Source organism: Cololabis saira, chromosome 16, assembly GCF_033807715.1.
Source record: "Cololabis saira isolate AMF1-May2022 chromosome 16, fColSai1.1, whole genome shotgun sequence".
NCBI lineage: Eukaryota > Metazoa > Chordata > Actinopteri > Beloniformes > Belonidae > Cololabis > Cololabis saira.
In genome coordinates, this window is record NC_084602.1 from 839,741 (window position 1) to 853,177 (window position 13,437).

A 13,437-nucleotide genomic window follows, 5' to 3' on the forward strand; every position below is an offset into this window, starting at 1 on the left:
AGCAGCGGGATGATGGGGCGGGATGATGGGGGGGGGGGTGCCGCAGGCAGTGGGAAGGCCAGAGGGGGGGGGGCGCAGGCCAGCACGCAGCTCCCGAAGCCCTGCTAACATGCACAAAAGAGAAAAAAAGGGGGGCCAGCACAAGAAACTGCAGGAACGATGGACAAAAATGATAGCTATGAGATATTTATAATAAATAAAAATGGAAAAGGAGAAGAAGGGTGGGAGGCACCGCCCAGTGGATCATGTCGGTCCCCCCCTGCAGCATAGGCCTATAGCAGCATATCTACCACGAAGCTATGTTTGAGACTATGTTTGAGTCAATTATAGTCAAGGACTCAAAACCATGTCCGATGACACCACCCACAAGTCTTTATGTCAAACCATTCAAAAGTTATGGCAGAAAGTAGGAACTATCAAATATGGACCAATCAGATGAAGGGGGGGCGCGCTTTTTGGCGTCTAGCGTCACCACGGTCGAGGATGGAGACGCACATTTTGAGGTATAACACACCTGGGTGCACGTTACGGTTCGGGCCGCATCAACTGCCGAAGGAATGGCATAAATTGCGCCAAAATTACACGATTAATTCAAAATGGCCGACTTCCTGTTGGGTTTCGGCCATGGCGTCAAGAGACCTTTCTTTAAGTTGCGACATGTTACAGGTGTGTAGCGATTTTCGTGCATGTACGTCAAACCGTATTGTGGGGCTTGAGGCACGAAGTTTTCTAGGGGGCGCTGTTGAGCCATTAAGCCACGCCCATTAATGCAAACCATTAAATATCAAATTTTTCGTCAGGCCTGGCTTGCGTGCAAAATTTGGTGACTTTTGGGGCACGTTTAGGGGGTCAAAAAGGCCCTCATTTCGTCGGAAGAAAAACGAGGAAATAAAAAAAACAATCCCTACAGATACAATGGGGCCTTCGCACTGTCAGTGCTCGGGCCCTAATAAAGAAATCATGGAACGGCACTAATTAAAAAAAAAAACCTCCCTAATGTCAAATAAATATTTTTACGCTTCTAGGTTTTTCGGGAGATTGGATAATCCGGCAGTGCGGGATGTGACGTAGTCGCTCAATCTACAGTCATCAACAATTGGTTCCACCTGTTTCCTAATCCTTGTTACTGCGTTACATCAGGACTTCTGAATAATCATGAATGATGGTCCGCTCCTTCATCATCTATTCAAAATAATTTATCAAAGATAAGAGATGTTTTTGTTCATCTTCAACGTTGACATTTTCTTTCTCGTTGTTTTGAAGAGCCGTCTCGCAGTCCGATTTACGAGAGATAGGTTTATTTGAAAAACAGCAATCACGGAAACACCGCCCCCCCGCAGCGGTGTCTTCATCCAACTATCAGAGATTTAATTTTGTTTTGAGAAGAAGCGTCATGGAAAAGATCTAACCTTAATACAGGAGGTGAGGAAGTTCCTCAGGTCTTCAACATCATGAAATTCAACCTGTGTAAGTTTAAAGAACTTAAAGTCCTGACTTGTACTGGGAGCTGCAGCTCATTGGTCATTTACTGGTTCCATTGTGGTAGAACCTGGAGAACAACTGCATGAAAAAAAAACGGTGCCAATAATCAAGATCATTTATTCAGCTTCAACATCTTTAAAAATGGACTAAGTGGTTGGATCAGGAAGTTTTTGCAACCAGAAAAAAAACCCAAACAAATCAAAGCGATTGTGGGATGTGACGTAAGTCCGGGTCAGAATCCATCTCCAGGTGCAGCAGCAGGAGGAGGGTGAGGACGGTGCGTATCAGAGGTCACGTGACTGCCGTCCAGCGTCCTCCACTGCAGGATCCTGGTGGACAGAGTCTCCGTCTCTTTCGCCAGCATGAGCAGCAGCGTAGCCGACGTGTCCTGACGGGGACAGAGATTCAGGGCTTTACTAGGACCCAGAAGCAGGAACCAGGAACCCACCGTTCCCTCCCCGGGCCTGGCATGAACCTGAATCTGGGGGAGGGATATGTGGATCAACCTCAGGGCCGCCTGCGGAACCAGCTTTCCTCGTGGGGAAACTGGTGTTGCTTTTCACCAACTCAAAATCGGTATCGGTGCTGGGCCGGTGCTGGGGCCAGTTCCAACCCGGTTATATAAAGAACTTATTGCTTTTCCGAGCACCAGAAAGCCAGGACCTACGTCATTCATTAGGTCACCAAAGCAGAAGCAGGAAACCTGTAAACCGAGCATGAAATCCCTCAGAACAACCAATAATCGCATTTCTATTACTCCAAACCTGGCCAATTCAATTCTATTTTATTTGTATAGTGTCTAATATAACAAAAGTTGTCTCTAGGCGCTTTCCAGAGACCCAAATATCACAAAGAAAAACCTGAATTACAAACGTCTCACAGAAACTCTTTTCTCTGGCAGCGCTGGATGTGACGTAGCTGGTCCATCTATAGTCATCAACATCTAGTTTCAGCCGTTTCTGGCCTCATGAATACGATGTAGTTGTACTATAACACTATTTAATCATTATTACTGCGTTACATCAGGACTTAAAGGGAACGTTCAGTTTTTTACAACCTGGACCTTATTTCTGGCATTTTTTATGGTCGTATACTCACCCAGGCAAGTTTGGTGTCATTTGGAGTCCTTCGGAAGATATTAGGGGGTTTTTTGCGAGCCGCTTCTCCATATAACGGTAGTGAATGGGGCACAGCGGGACACAGACGATGCAGCCTCTAAATAACACATGATTGCTGCAAAACTCGTTCATTTCTTTTATGAATCACTAGATCTGCTTCCAGGACCTGTTGTCTACATCCAGGGCTGTGTGTGTAACAAATAAATCAGTTTGTAAACAAGACCTCTGAACTCATGACGTCATCTCTGTGCGCGCACTCTGTCCTCCGTTCAGTGAGCTCTTCAGCCGTATACTCTGGCTCAAAACGGTAAGGACGTCCATCATATTCAAAGACATCGTCCACAACCTCAGAATTTGACAAATATTCAGACATGTTTCAAATAACTAACAGTAAACTAACAGTAGAACTCCAGCCGTACACAGAGCTGTGTCTGGGATGCGCGCACAGAGATGACGTCATGAGTTCAGAGGTCTTGTTTACAAACTGATTTATTTGTTACACACAGCCCCGGATGTAGACAACAGGTCCTGGAAGCAGATCTAGTGATTCATAAAATAAATGAAGAGTTTCGCGGCAATCATGTATTATTTAGACGCTGCATCGTCTGTGTCCCGCTGTGCCCCGTTCACTACCGTTATATGGAGAAGCGGCTCGCAAAAAAACCCCTAATATCTTCCGAAGGACTCCAAATGACACCAAACTTGCCTGGGTGAGTACACGACCATAAAAAATGCCAGAAATAAGGTCCAGGTTGTAAAAAAACGAACTTTCTCTTTAACCTCGGAATCATCATCTGAATAATCATGAACAATCATCCTCTGCTGACTAAAGATGGTTTTGTCCATCTTCTTCATAGTCGAGATGAAGTCCCATGTAAACCAGATAATCTAATTTCAATATCTGCCCATGCTGATCCTGGCCCTAAAAATCATGATTGGGCTCTGGAATTGACTTCTTGCAAAGTTTTGCCATCAACATCGGCCATGTTTATGTTTCAGGATGAATCTAGACCCAAACTAGCACAGAATTAGCCCTGAACTAGTCCCAAACTAGCCCCAAACCAGCACAGAACTAGCCCCAAACTGGCACAGAACTAGCCCTGTACTAGCCCCGTATTAACCCCAAACTAGCCCAGTAGTAGCCCCAAACTGGCACAGAACTAGCCTCGAACTAGCACAGAACTAGCCCTGTACTAGACCGTACTAGCCCCAAACTAGCCCCGTAGTAGCCCCAAACCAGCACAGAACTATCCCCGTACTAGCCCCAAACTGGCACAGAACTAGCCCTGTACTAGCCCCGTACTAACCCCAAACTAGCACAGAACTAGCCCTGTACTAACCCCAAACTAGCACAGAACTAGCCCCGTAGTAGCCCCAAACTGGCACAGAACTAGCCCCAAACTAGCACAGAACTAGCCCTGTACTAGCCCGAACTAGCCCCAAACTAGCCCCAAACCAGCACAGAACTAGCCTCGAACTGGCACAGAACTAGCCCAAACTAGCACAGAACTAGCCTGTGCTAGCACTGGAAGCGTTTGGTGGAAAAGAGCTGTAAGGCACAGCTGTGACTGTGCTTGCAAACATGGGACCCAGTTGGACCTGGGTCTCATCTATGAGGCATCTCAGTTGAAGGAATGATGGCATTAGGGGTCCCAGACAACACAGACGGCACAAACCTCAACCCCTACAGTAAACGCCTCTCGGGAGAGGAGGCGTGGCTTCAGTCAGGTCATGTGACTTACCAGCAGAGTGAGGCAGTCCTTAGTTGAGCTCTGGTTGTGGGCGCAGCTTAGCTTCTCCTCAAGGCACCCGATGAAGTCCACCATGAGCCTGAAGGAGTTCACCACGGACCTGAAACAGCACACATCACCTCAGAAGGTCTGCCCTCAGGGCTGGATAGCAGGTTACCATGGAGACCATTGCTACCTGTGTGCGTGAGATGGGACAGGAAGGTTGGTGCGAGCCAACGGCCTCATCAGTCTCTGTCTAATACTCCTCTGCTCCTTCAAGAGGTTCAGGAGGTGACCACCCAAAATCTGCAGCTTCTGGTCCTTCTGACCTGTAGGGGGGGCATCATCTTCATCTTCATCATCATCATCATCAATAGTAATTCCAAATTGAGGTTTACATGGAAAACACGTTTGATCGGCTTTATCCAATTCCCCTTAAGGTCTGGGGGTTGGGAAGGTTCTGATTGGATAGGGGGGCGGACCGGAAGTTACGTCTACCAGAAGAAAAAAAAACTTACAACCTACAACTTAAAAAGCTCACAATTTTGATGTTTCTTGTTTCCATCTGTTCTTTTAATTATTTCTATTTATTAAATAAATGGTCTCTGCTCTTGACCAGCGTTTACTGCGTGCTGCCATCTTGCGCGGAATATAAGCGTCATGGAGACAGACGGGTGAGGGAACGAGCAGAAAGAAAGACCAGAATTAATTTAAAGAGGAATGAGTGTAAACATAATCGAGGAATTATTCTATTCGGATTTAAAATCGGAATAAACCAGTCACTTACTTCGGAATTAAGTTTAATTCTGAATAGCCATTTTCATTGGGAATTAGGTGTTTACATGGTAATTTTTACTCATTTTAAATCAGATTTAATTTTAATTCTGAATTAAAGAGGAATTAAACTTCCCATGTAAATGCACTCAGTGTAGGATCCTGTTGTCAGATACACACATTTACTTTGACTTCTATGTTACTGAAGCATTTGGGATATAAAATCAACTCCAGCATCAACAGTTCTACAGTTATGTCCTTGTATCTCAGTCCATGTCTGTCTTTTCTTTTATTTATCTTCTATTGCACATGAGCGATGCATGATGGTACAGATGTTTGACTGGTGAAAGTTGAGTGATTTTCTGATGCATTGTGGGAGGTGTAAATTAGTAGAATTTTTTTTATAATAATTTTTCACCACCACCACCACTATCATCATCACTATCATCACCACTATCATCATCACTATCATCACCACTATCATCATCACTATCATCACCACCATCACCATCATCACCACCACCACCATCGTCGTCACCACCACCACCATCACCTCCATCATCATCACCACCATCACCACCATCACCATTACCGTCATCCCTGTCATCATCATCATCATCACCACCATCATCATCATCACCACCATCACCATCATCACCGTGATCACCATCATCACCACCATCACCACCATCACCGTCATCACCACCATCATCACCACCTCCATCATCATCATCACCATCACCACCATCACCACCACCATCATCCCCGTCATCATCACCACCATCACCGTGATCACCACCATCACCATCACCATCATCACCATCATCATCCCCGTCATCACCATCACCACCACCATCACTGTCATCCCCGTCATCATCCCCACCATCACCATCACCACCATCACCGTGATCACCATCATCACCACCATCATCACCACCATCACCGCCATCACCACCACCATCATCCCCGTCATCATCACCACCATCACCGTCATCATTACCATCATCATTACCATCATCACCACCACCATCATCATCATCACCACCATCATCCCCGTCATCACCATCACCGTCATCACCATCACCAACACCACAATCATCCCCGTCATCACCATCACCGTCATCACCATCACCAACACCACCATCATCCCCGTCATCACCGTCAGCGTTTTTGCTCCGTGTAAACGGGCCTAAGAGGGACAGCAGATGAAGCTTTCATGCCAGCAGTGGATCAGATGTGGACTCACCGAGGTGGAAGGCGTTGGTGACGTCGGCGCTCTGCTCCTCAACCTTCAGCAGCTCCAGCTGGAGCTGCAACTGCATCACATGAACACAAACAACAACAACTCAATCTTTACTTAGAGAGCACAGTTTAACATAACCCAGGTTGAACAAAGTGCTGTACAGTTAAAAATAGCTGAATAAAAGGCATATATTACAAAGATAAAATAAATAGAAGATGAGAACAGAATACAAGGAAATAAAGAGTAAAATAATAAAAAATTTGAATATGTTTTAAATAAAATTTGGCCAAAATCTGCTAAAACTAATCAAAAGCCAGGGAGAAGAAGTGTGATCCATAGCTTAAGGCTTAATTAAGGTTCTGCTTCACACTAATCGCACATAAACGAAGAAAAGAGCCCTGAAAGTTCACGACTGCTTCAAACCCGGAAACCGGAAATGCGTTGCTTCCAAGTGAACCAATCACAGCCCTCTCCGTCTGCGTGTGGTCTGCGTCGCTCGACGCGTAGTTACAATTTTCGGGAGGTGCGCGTCAGTGACGGCGCAGGTGACGGCGTGTGGTCTGCGTGGACGAAAACCACACACCGTAGGCACGCCACCGTTTTGACGCAGAACCATATTTCGGCCTTTAGGGGCCGCCGCCACAAAGGCTCTGTCACCTTTGGTCTTCAGTCGGGTTTTAACTTGAATTTTGATGAAATGTTTTGATCCACTTCAGTTATGGATGGCTAGAAAAGCACACGGCTGGAGGAGCTCCAGAGGAAATTTACAGACACTGAAGAGAAGCTAAAGTTCACTCTGGCCAGAATTGATCCCAAGCAAGTCAAAGTCAGTTTAAAACCTACAGGGTTTAATAATAATAATAATAATAAGTTCTCCTCTGTACTGGAGACGGTCTGTTTTCATTCATTTCATCCTGTTCTCATTTAGCTGTAAAGTGTCCTTGAATACCTTGAAAGGTTACCGTGAGTTAAATAAAAAGTGTTATTATTTGCTGGTTTGAAAGGCCAAAGCCTTTCCCATTGGAGTATGTTCAATTACAGGGACTTGCCCCAGCGACGAGCTTCAAATTTTAACTTTTGTTTAACTTAGCTGTTTATTAAGTTTTTGTACTCCACTTGCATTGGAAGCTGTCCTTGAACAGAGTGGCAACCCCTCTCTTATGTATTCTTGCTTCACTAAAGAAACTAAAATTCTGGGGTGTTGACTCAATAAGAACTGCTGCACTATTATCCTGACTTAACCAAGTTTCAGTTAAAAACATAAAATCAAGGTGGTGCGCGTTAATAAAATCATTGATTAAGAAAGATTTGCCAACCAGAGACCTGATATTTAAAGGGGCTAAATGTAAATCCTTAACAGGAGACACTGGTGAGTTTTGAGGATGACACGCTATACTCAACAGATTGGCAGATTTAATTGAACTCTTTTCATTTCTCACTAGGTTGATACATTTTCTGTTATCTATCATCACAGGGATAGAGAAAGCTGATTGAACTCCATGGGGCCCAGACTTTTCCTGGGACAGAACGATGTTAATATTGACATCATAGCCTGGACCCGCCAAAAGGTCAAATTTCTAATTTGCCCAGTAATGATAAAGAAAGTTTGGTAATACCATCCCACCTAAACTTTTGGGCCGTAAAATTTGCCGGCGCAACCTGGGAGTTTTCTGGTTCCAAATCCCTATTTACTTTACCAAAAACAGAAAGAAGAAGGAAAATGGGAATGCATTGAAATAAGTATAAAAAGCGCAGAAAAATGTTCATTTTAACTGCATTTATCCTGGCAGATATGGAAAGATCTAATAGAGACCAACGCTCAAAATTCTGTTTAACTCTCGAGAGCAGAGAAAGAAATTTTTTCCTATAAAGGATATCCAAAGTTTTGGCAACGTATAATCGAAGATAAATAAAGCCAGAGTTTGAGATCTTAAATGGCAAATCACAAACTGTAAACATCTCACTCTTGCTAAGATTTAATTTATATCCAGAGAATTTGCTAAATGTTTCTAAGATTGAGAGGGCTGCAGGAATCGAATGTGACAAGTCAGATAATAACAACAAAAGATCATCTGCGTAGAGCCCCTCCCTCTGTTCCATATAAAGTTAAACATTTTTTAGACTGTCCAGTACAAAAACAAAAGCCTTTCCTTTTTTAAAACCGTGCGGCCAAACGATAGCTGGAAGGTCCGCCGGCTAAGATAAGATAAGATAAGATAAGATAAACCTTTAATAGTCCCACAGAGGGGAAATTTGCAAAAATGAGAGCCTGCGTTTAGTACTTTTTACGTGTTTTAAACGTGTTTTTGGTGAACAATCACAAACCGGGGCTCCTCTTTTTACCATAATAATAATAATATAGCCACCACTGAGAAACATACCTCATGGAGCCGTTTCTGCGTCCTGATTCGCTCTTCAACCGCCCACAGATGAGAAGAGAAGGCGGGACTTGGCTCTGAGAAGGCAGAGTCTATTTCCTCCTGAGGACAGGTGAAGACAGAACATCATCCTCAGGTTTTCCTCCAGTCTGCTGCAGGGCAAACCCAACAAACCTCAGAGAGAATGGCTGATGTTCAGCTGTTTTACACATCCCACAATGCATCAGAAAATCACTACTTTCACCAGTCAAACATCTGTACCATCATGCATCGCTCATGTGCAATAGAAGATAAATAAAAGAAAAGACAGACATGGACTGAGATACAAGGACATAACTGTAGAACTGTTGATGCTGGAGTTGATTTTATATCCCAAATGCTTCAGTAACATAGAAGTCAAAGTAAATGTGTGTATCTGACAACAGGATCCCACACTGAGTGCGTTTACATGGGAAGTTTAATTCCTCTTTAATTCAGAATTACAAAAACAGATATTTCCCCCTCTACGTTTTGAAAAATACCATAATTTCCACAAACCCGCATAAACAGCTGTTAAGGTGCTATGAGCAGCCAAACCTACAGGGGGCAGTGTAACGAGAAGATAAAGTCATGCTAGCCAATCAGAATCCTGGAAAAAAACATCAACAAATGACACAAGTAACTTCCAGTTACTTCCAAGATGAACGAGAGTCTTTCGTTTGGAGTGACAGAGAAGTGCAGTTACTTTTAAGTGTGACGTTAGAATATAAAACAGATATACTGAAAATATTGACGGTTACAAACAAATTGTAAACACAGGTGTCACTCATGACGCTGGTGACGTTTCTGTCTCATAATGTGACGTTCTGAAGCCTAAATGTCCGTTTCCCTCTGTTTACAAGCAAACGTGAAGACGGAGTTTTTGCAAATCTCCACTTTGGCCAGAGTTTTCAGAAATGATGGTTTTTGGTGACTTTGAGCTTCGTTTTCGTGTAAACGAACGGCCAAAACGCATGAAAACACCACCGTTTTTTCTACGTGTAAACGGGGCCATAGTTTTTGACTTCCCTTAACCTCGTCTGTCCTGACTGTGTGAAACTGTGTCTCGTAAATACAATTTACATAAACTTAATATTGGTCTGAATTTGTGTTGTGTTATCTCATTATTTGAACTGGTATGGAGCGTCTCCAGAGTACGGAGGACCCCAGACTGCTGGAGGGCAATGGAACCAGCCTCACACAGCTACTTGGGGGGACACATGTCCTGACCTGGTCTGCAGCTCCCACAGAGACACATCTGGACAGCAGGCTGGCAGCTGGAGTCACTGCGAACGGAGTCAGAGCCATCTGCAACACAAAAACACACGAGGACACACAGAGGACAGCCGGTCAGCGAGCCTGGGAGTGGACACATGTACCTGGACAGACCTGGACAGACCTGGACAGACCAGGGGCCTCATTTATAAAAGAGTGTGTAGGATTCATACTAAAAGTGCACGTAAACCCAAAAGCCGAAAATGGCGGGCGCAAAAAAAATACCTGATTTATAAAACCGTGTGCACGCAATGTTCGCTTTATAAATCACAGTCCAGCTGGAAGGTTGCGCAGGTGAATTCGCCTCATATCCCGCCCTCTACATGCCCACTACATACCATAAATGGGCAATCCAAAGTAGTTCATGACTGTATTTGCATATAAATGAGCCTGCTGAGCATGCGCAGCGGCTTCCTGCAGCCTGTTGATGAATGAGATGTGTCGAACAACCGTGCCACTAAATTTCACGGGGACTGAGATGGAAATGTTGTGGATGATGTGGAGGCAGGAAAACCACATTATTTGGTGGTCAAAGTAAAAGTAGAAAAAGTATATAAATAGTATAAAATAAAGCGAGTGAGTGGCAGCACGCCGTTGCTGCGCTAAACGCCGTGAGTGCCTGGGGACAGGGGGGACATGTCCCCCCCACTTTTCAAAATCATGTATTTGTCCCCCCCACTTTTTACAGTTTAAAAATTAAGGGTAGGCTCAGCCTGTAATTGCAAATCATCAAGACACTGTGCGAAGGCGATGCGAATGCACAATCCTGACTGACGCTGTGCTTCAAACACAGAGGGACACGATCAGCAGCGCTATAATATTACAAGTCTGATATGTGATGACATTATTAAGAGTATGACATGAATCTGGCTTCACTTCACCACCTCACCGCCTGCGTCACCAGTTCCCCATATCTTAAGTAAGTTCCTACGGGAGGGTCAGGGTTGGCGTAGGGAAGGCCCCAGGACAGACCTGGACAGACCTGGACAGACCTGGACAGACCGGGACAGACCTGGACAGACCGGGACAGACCTGGACAGACCTGGACAGACCTGGACAGACCGGGACAGACCGGGACAGACCGGGACAGACCGGGACAGACCGGGACAGACCGGGACAGACCGGGACAGACCGGGACAGACCGGGACAGACCTGTCTCACCTCCTCTGTGAGGTCCGCTGCTGCTCCGGTGTGCAGGACACCAGTCAACACACTTGTGACATTTTACAAACCCTGATTCCAAAAAGGTTGAAACGATCTGCAAAATGTAAATACAACAATTCAATGATTCATAAATGCCATAAATCCATATTTACTCCCACTCGAGCAAAGACAACACATCAGATGTTGAGAGATTTGAGCATTTTATGAAATTATTGTCTTATTGGTGACAGGGAGTAAATTATGGATTTATGAGATTTATAAATCCTTTCATTCTGTTATTTACATTATACACATCATCCAACGTTTTAGTAATTTAGGTTGAAGTTTATTAATATTTGTCTAAATTGGGATCTCATTTAAATCTCAATGAGTTTATTAAACCAAATCAAAATTCATCTAGCAGAGCCTTTTCCTCTGGAGCAGCTCATACCTGGAACACTACCCCCATACAACTAAGGAACATCACATCTCTTTATTCCTTCTCTAAAAACATTAAATATAATCAAATCAATGGATAATCAAACATGCTGTCATGATCTGGTATAATCAGGTTATTGTTTTTACTACCTGTTTGTGCTTATGTGCTTTTGTGTGAGCTAATGTGTTTGTGTGCTCTTGTTCTTCATTTATGTTGTTTGTCATTATTCGGAGTTATGTCATGGTTTTACTAATTGTTTGTACTCTGTGCTCTACTGTTTTAGTGTGTTCTCTTTAATGTTTTTATATAAGCCATCAACCTGCCAGGGACCTGTAAGGCTAAATCTGGCACATTTACATGATGGACTCAAGTGCTCAAATTCATTAATGTGCGTTGTCCTTTTTTAAATATATAAATGAAATAAATAAATAAATGAAGGTGAATTAAAAGAAGCCCGGGCGTGTCCTGTTCCGGGTCTGGTGGAGCGGTACCGGGAGAAACTCTTACCTCCTCATCGGTGTCTGGTGGAACCAGATGATCAGTACCAGATGATCAGTACCAGCAGAGACGTTCTTTAGTACCAGGTGATCGGAACCTTTTCCCTCCACGACGCCGGGAACCAAACAAACCGCCGAACACGCGTCACTTCCGCTTCCGCTCGCAGCGCGCTCTCCGCACCAATCAAACCATAGATATATATATATATATATATATATATATATATATATATATATATATATATATATATATATATATATATATATATATATATATATATATATATATATATATATATATATATATATATATATATATATATATATATATATATATATATATGTATATATATATAAATATATATATATATATATAAATCTTTTTATATCAATAAATCTTGTTCCACTGGCAGATGTTTCTACTTATTTCAAGTGAAAATCTACTTGACCTTGAAACAGGTGAAAATTGTTGTGTTGTCCAGTGATGAGTCTTGTTTTAAGTGTAATGAGATTTTTTTACTAACATGAGACATTTTAACTAAAAATAAGACAAATATTCTTGTTAAGATTTTGAGTTTTTGCAGTGATCCATTTTACTTATCCTGTGAAGGACAGAGTCATATAGACCCCTTTCCAGCCTACGTCATCACAGGATGCGCGCGCATTGTTGCGGCAGAAGAGCGGTAGAAGTTGTATGAGTTTGAATGGAGCGAGGGAAGATTTGTTTCTTAAGTTGCGTTTTTGGAGTTGCAGTAACGTTATAGAAGAACAACATGTCCACCAGCTGTTGTGTGTACGGGTGTACAAATCGAAATCCTGCGGAACATACATTTTTTGCAATTCCCAGAGGAATAATGATGATATTGTTATTGTGTGTGCTAGTCTCACAAACCTTAGTAAAAGTGTTGTTCCGAAAAAATCCTAGAAATAAGGGTTCTGAATAATAACATCAAGTCTTGACATTTTTTTATTTTCTCATCAGTGATTTGGAGCTGTGACTAGGAATTGAATATCAGCCATTAATGATTTACTTGACTATTAAAATTTTGCTAATAAACTACCGGAGTTATTTGTTTTTTCTCACTGATTGTGTAAATGTATTGATTATTTTCTCTTTTTAAAGCTACAAACATCCAACTTCCACAGCTGTAAATATGCTGCACAAATATACATATATTCACTATATGTGTTGTATATCAAACTCAGGTATATTATAGATATATTAATCCCCACAAACCCTCAAATAAAAATAATGAATTTACCTAAAAATAATGAACTAAGTTTTAAAAAACAGTATTTTGCATTATATGCCTTTTAATGTTTTTCTTTTTATCATATTA

At 42.8% G+C, this 13,437-nt stretch overlaps 1 protein-coding gene across 2 annotated transcripts; it reads right to left on the bottom strand.

Annotated features, from left to right (window-relative positions):
* Positions 1–1,579: 1,579 nt before the first annotated feature.
* On the bottom strand, positions 1,580–12,245 carry haus2 (HAUS augmin like complex subunit 2). 2 transcript variants are annotated; one of them, XM_061743406.1, is made up of 8 exons: positions 12,108–12,229; positions 11,180–11,276; positions 9,974–10,051; positions 8,729–8,827; positions 6,351–6,420; positions 4,527–4,659; positions 4,343–4,451; positions 1,580–1,870 (listed from the first exon to the last, which is right to left on the bottom strand). In XM_061743406.1, exons 3-8 carry the CDS (start codon positions 10,049–10,051, stop codon positions 1,715–1,717), a joined length of 645 nt encoding a protein of 214 aa, XP_061599390.1. In that variant the 5' UTR covers positions 11,180–11,276; positions 12,108–12,229; the 3' UTR covers positions 1,580–1,714. The 2 variants fall into 2 exon arrangements, with proteins under 2 accessions (XP_061599390.1, XP_061599389.1); XM_061743405.1 differs by lacking the exon at positions 11,180–11,276 and having other exon boundaries at positions 12,108–12,245.
* Positions 12,246–13,437: the final 1,192 nt, after the last annotated feature.

Bases quoted from the DNA above. Each gene is read 5' to 3' on its own strand.
- haus2 (XM_061743405.1), bottom strand. From the start codon at position 10,051: ATGGCTCTGACTCCGTTCGCAGTGACTCCAGCTGCCAGCCTGCTGTCC. The intron at 8,828-9,973 runs GTCAGGACATGT...ACCTGTCCTCAG, and splicing joins CTGTGGGAGCTGCAGACCAG to GAGGAAATAGACTCTGCCTT. The intron at 1,871-4,342 runs GTAAGTCACATG...TGTCCCCGTCAG, and splicing joins AGGACTGCCTCACTCTGCTG to GACACGTCGGCTACGCTGCT.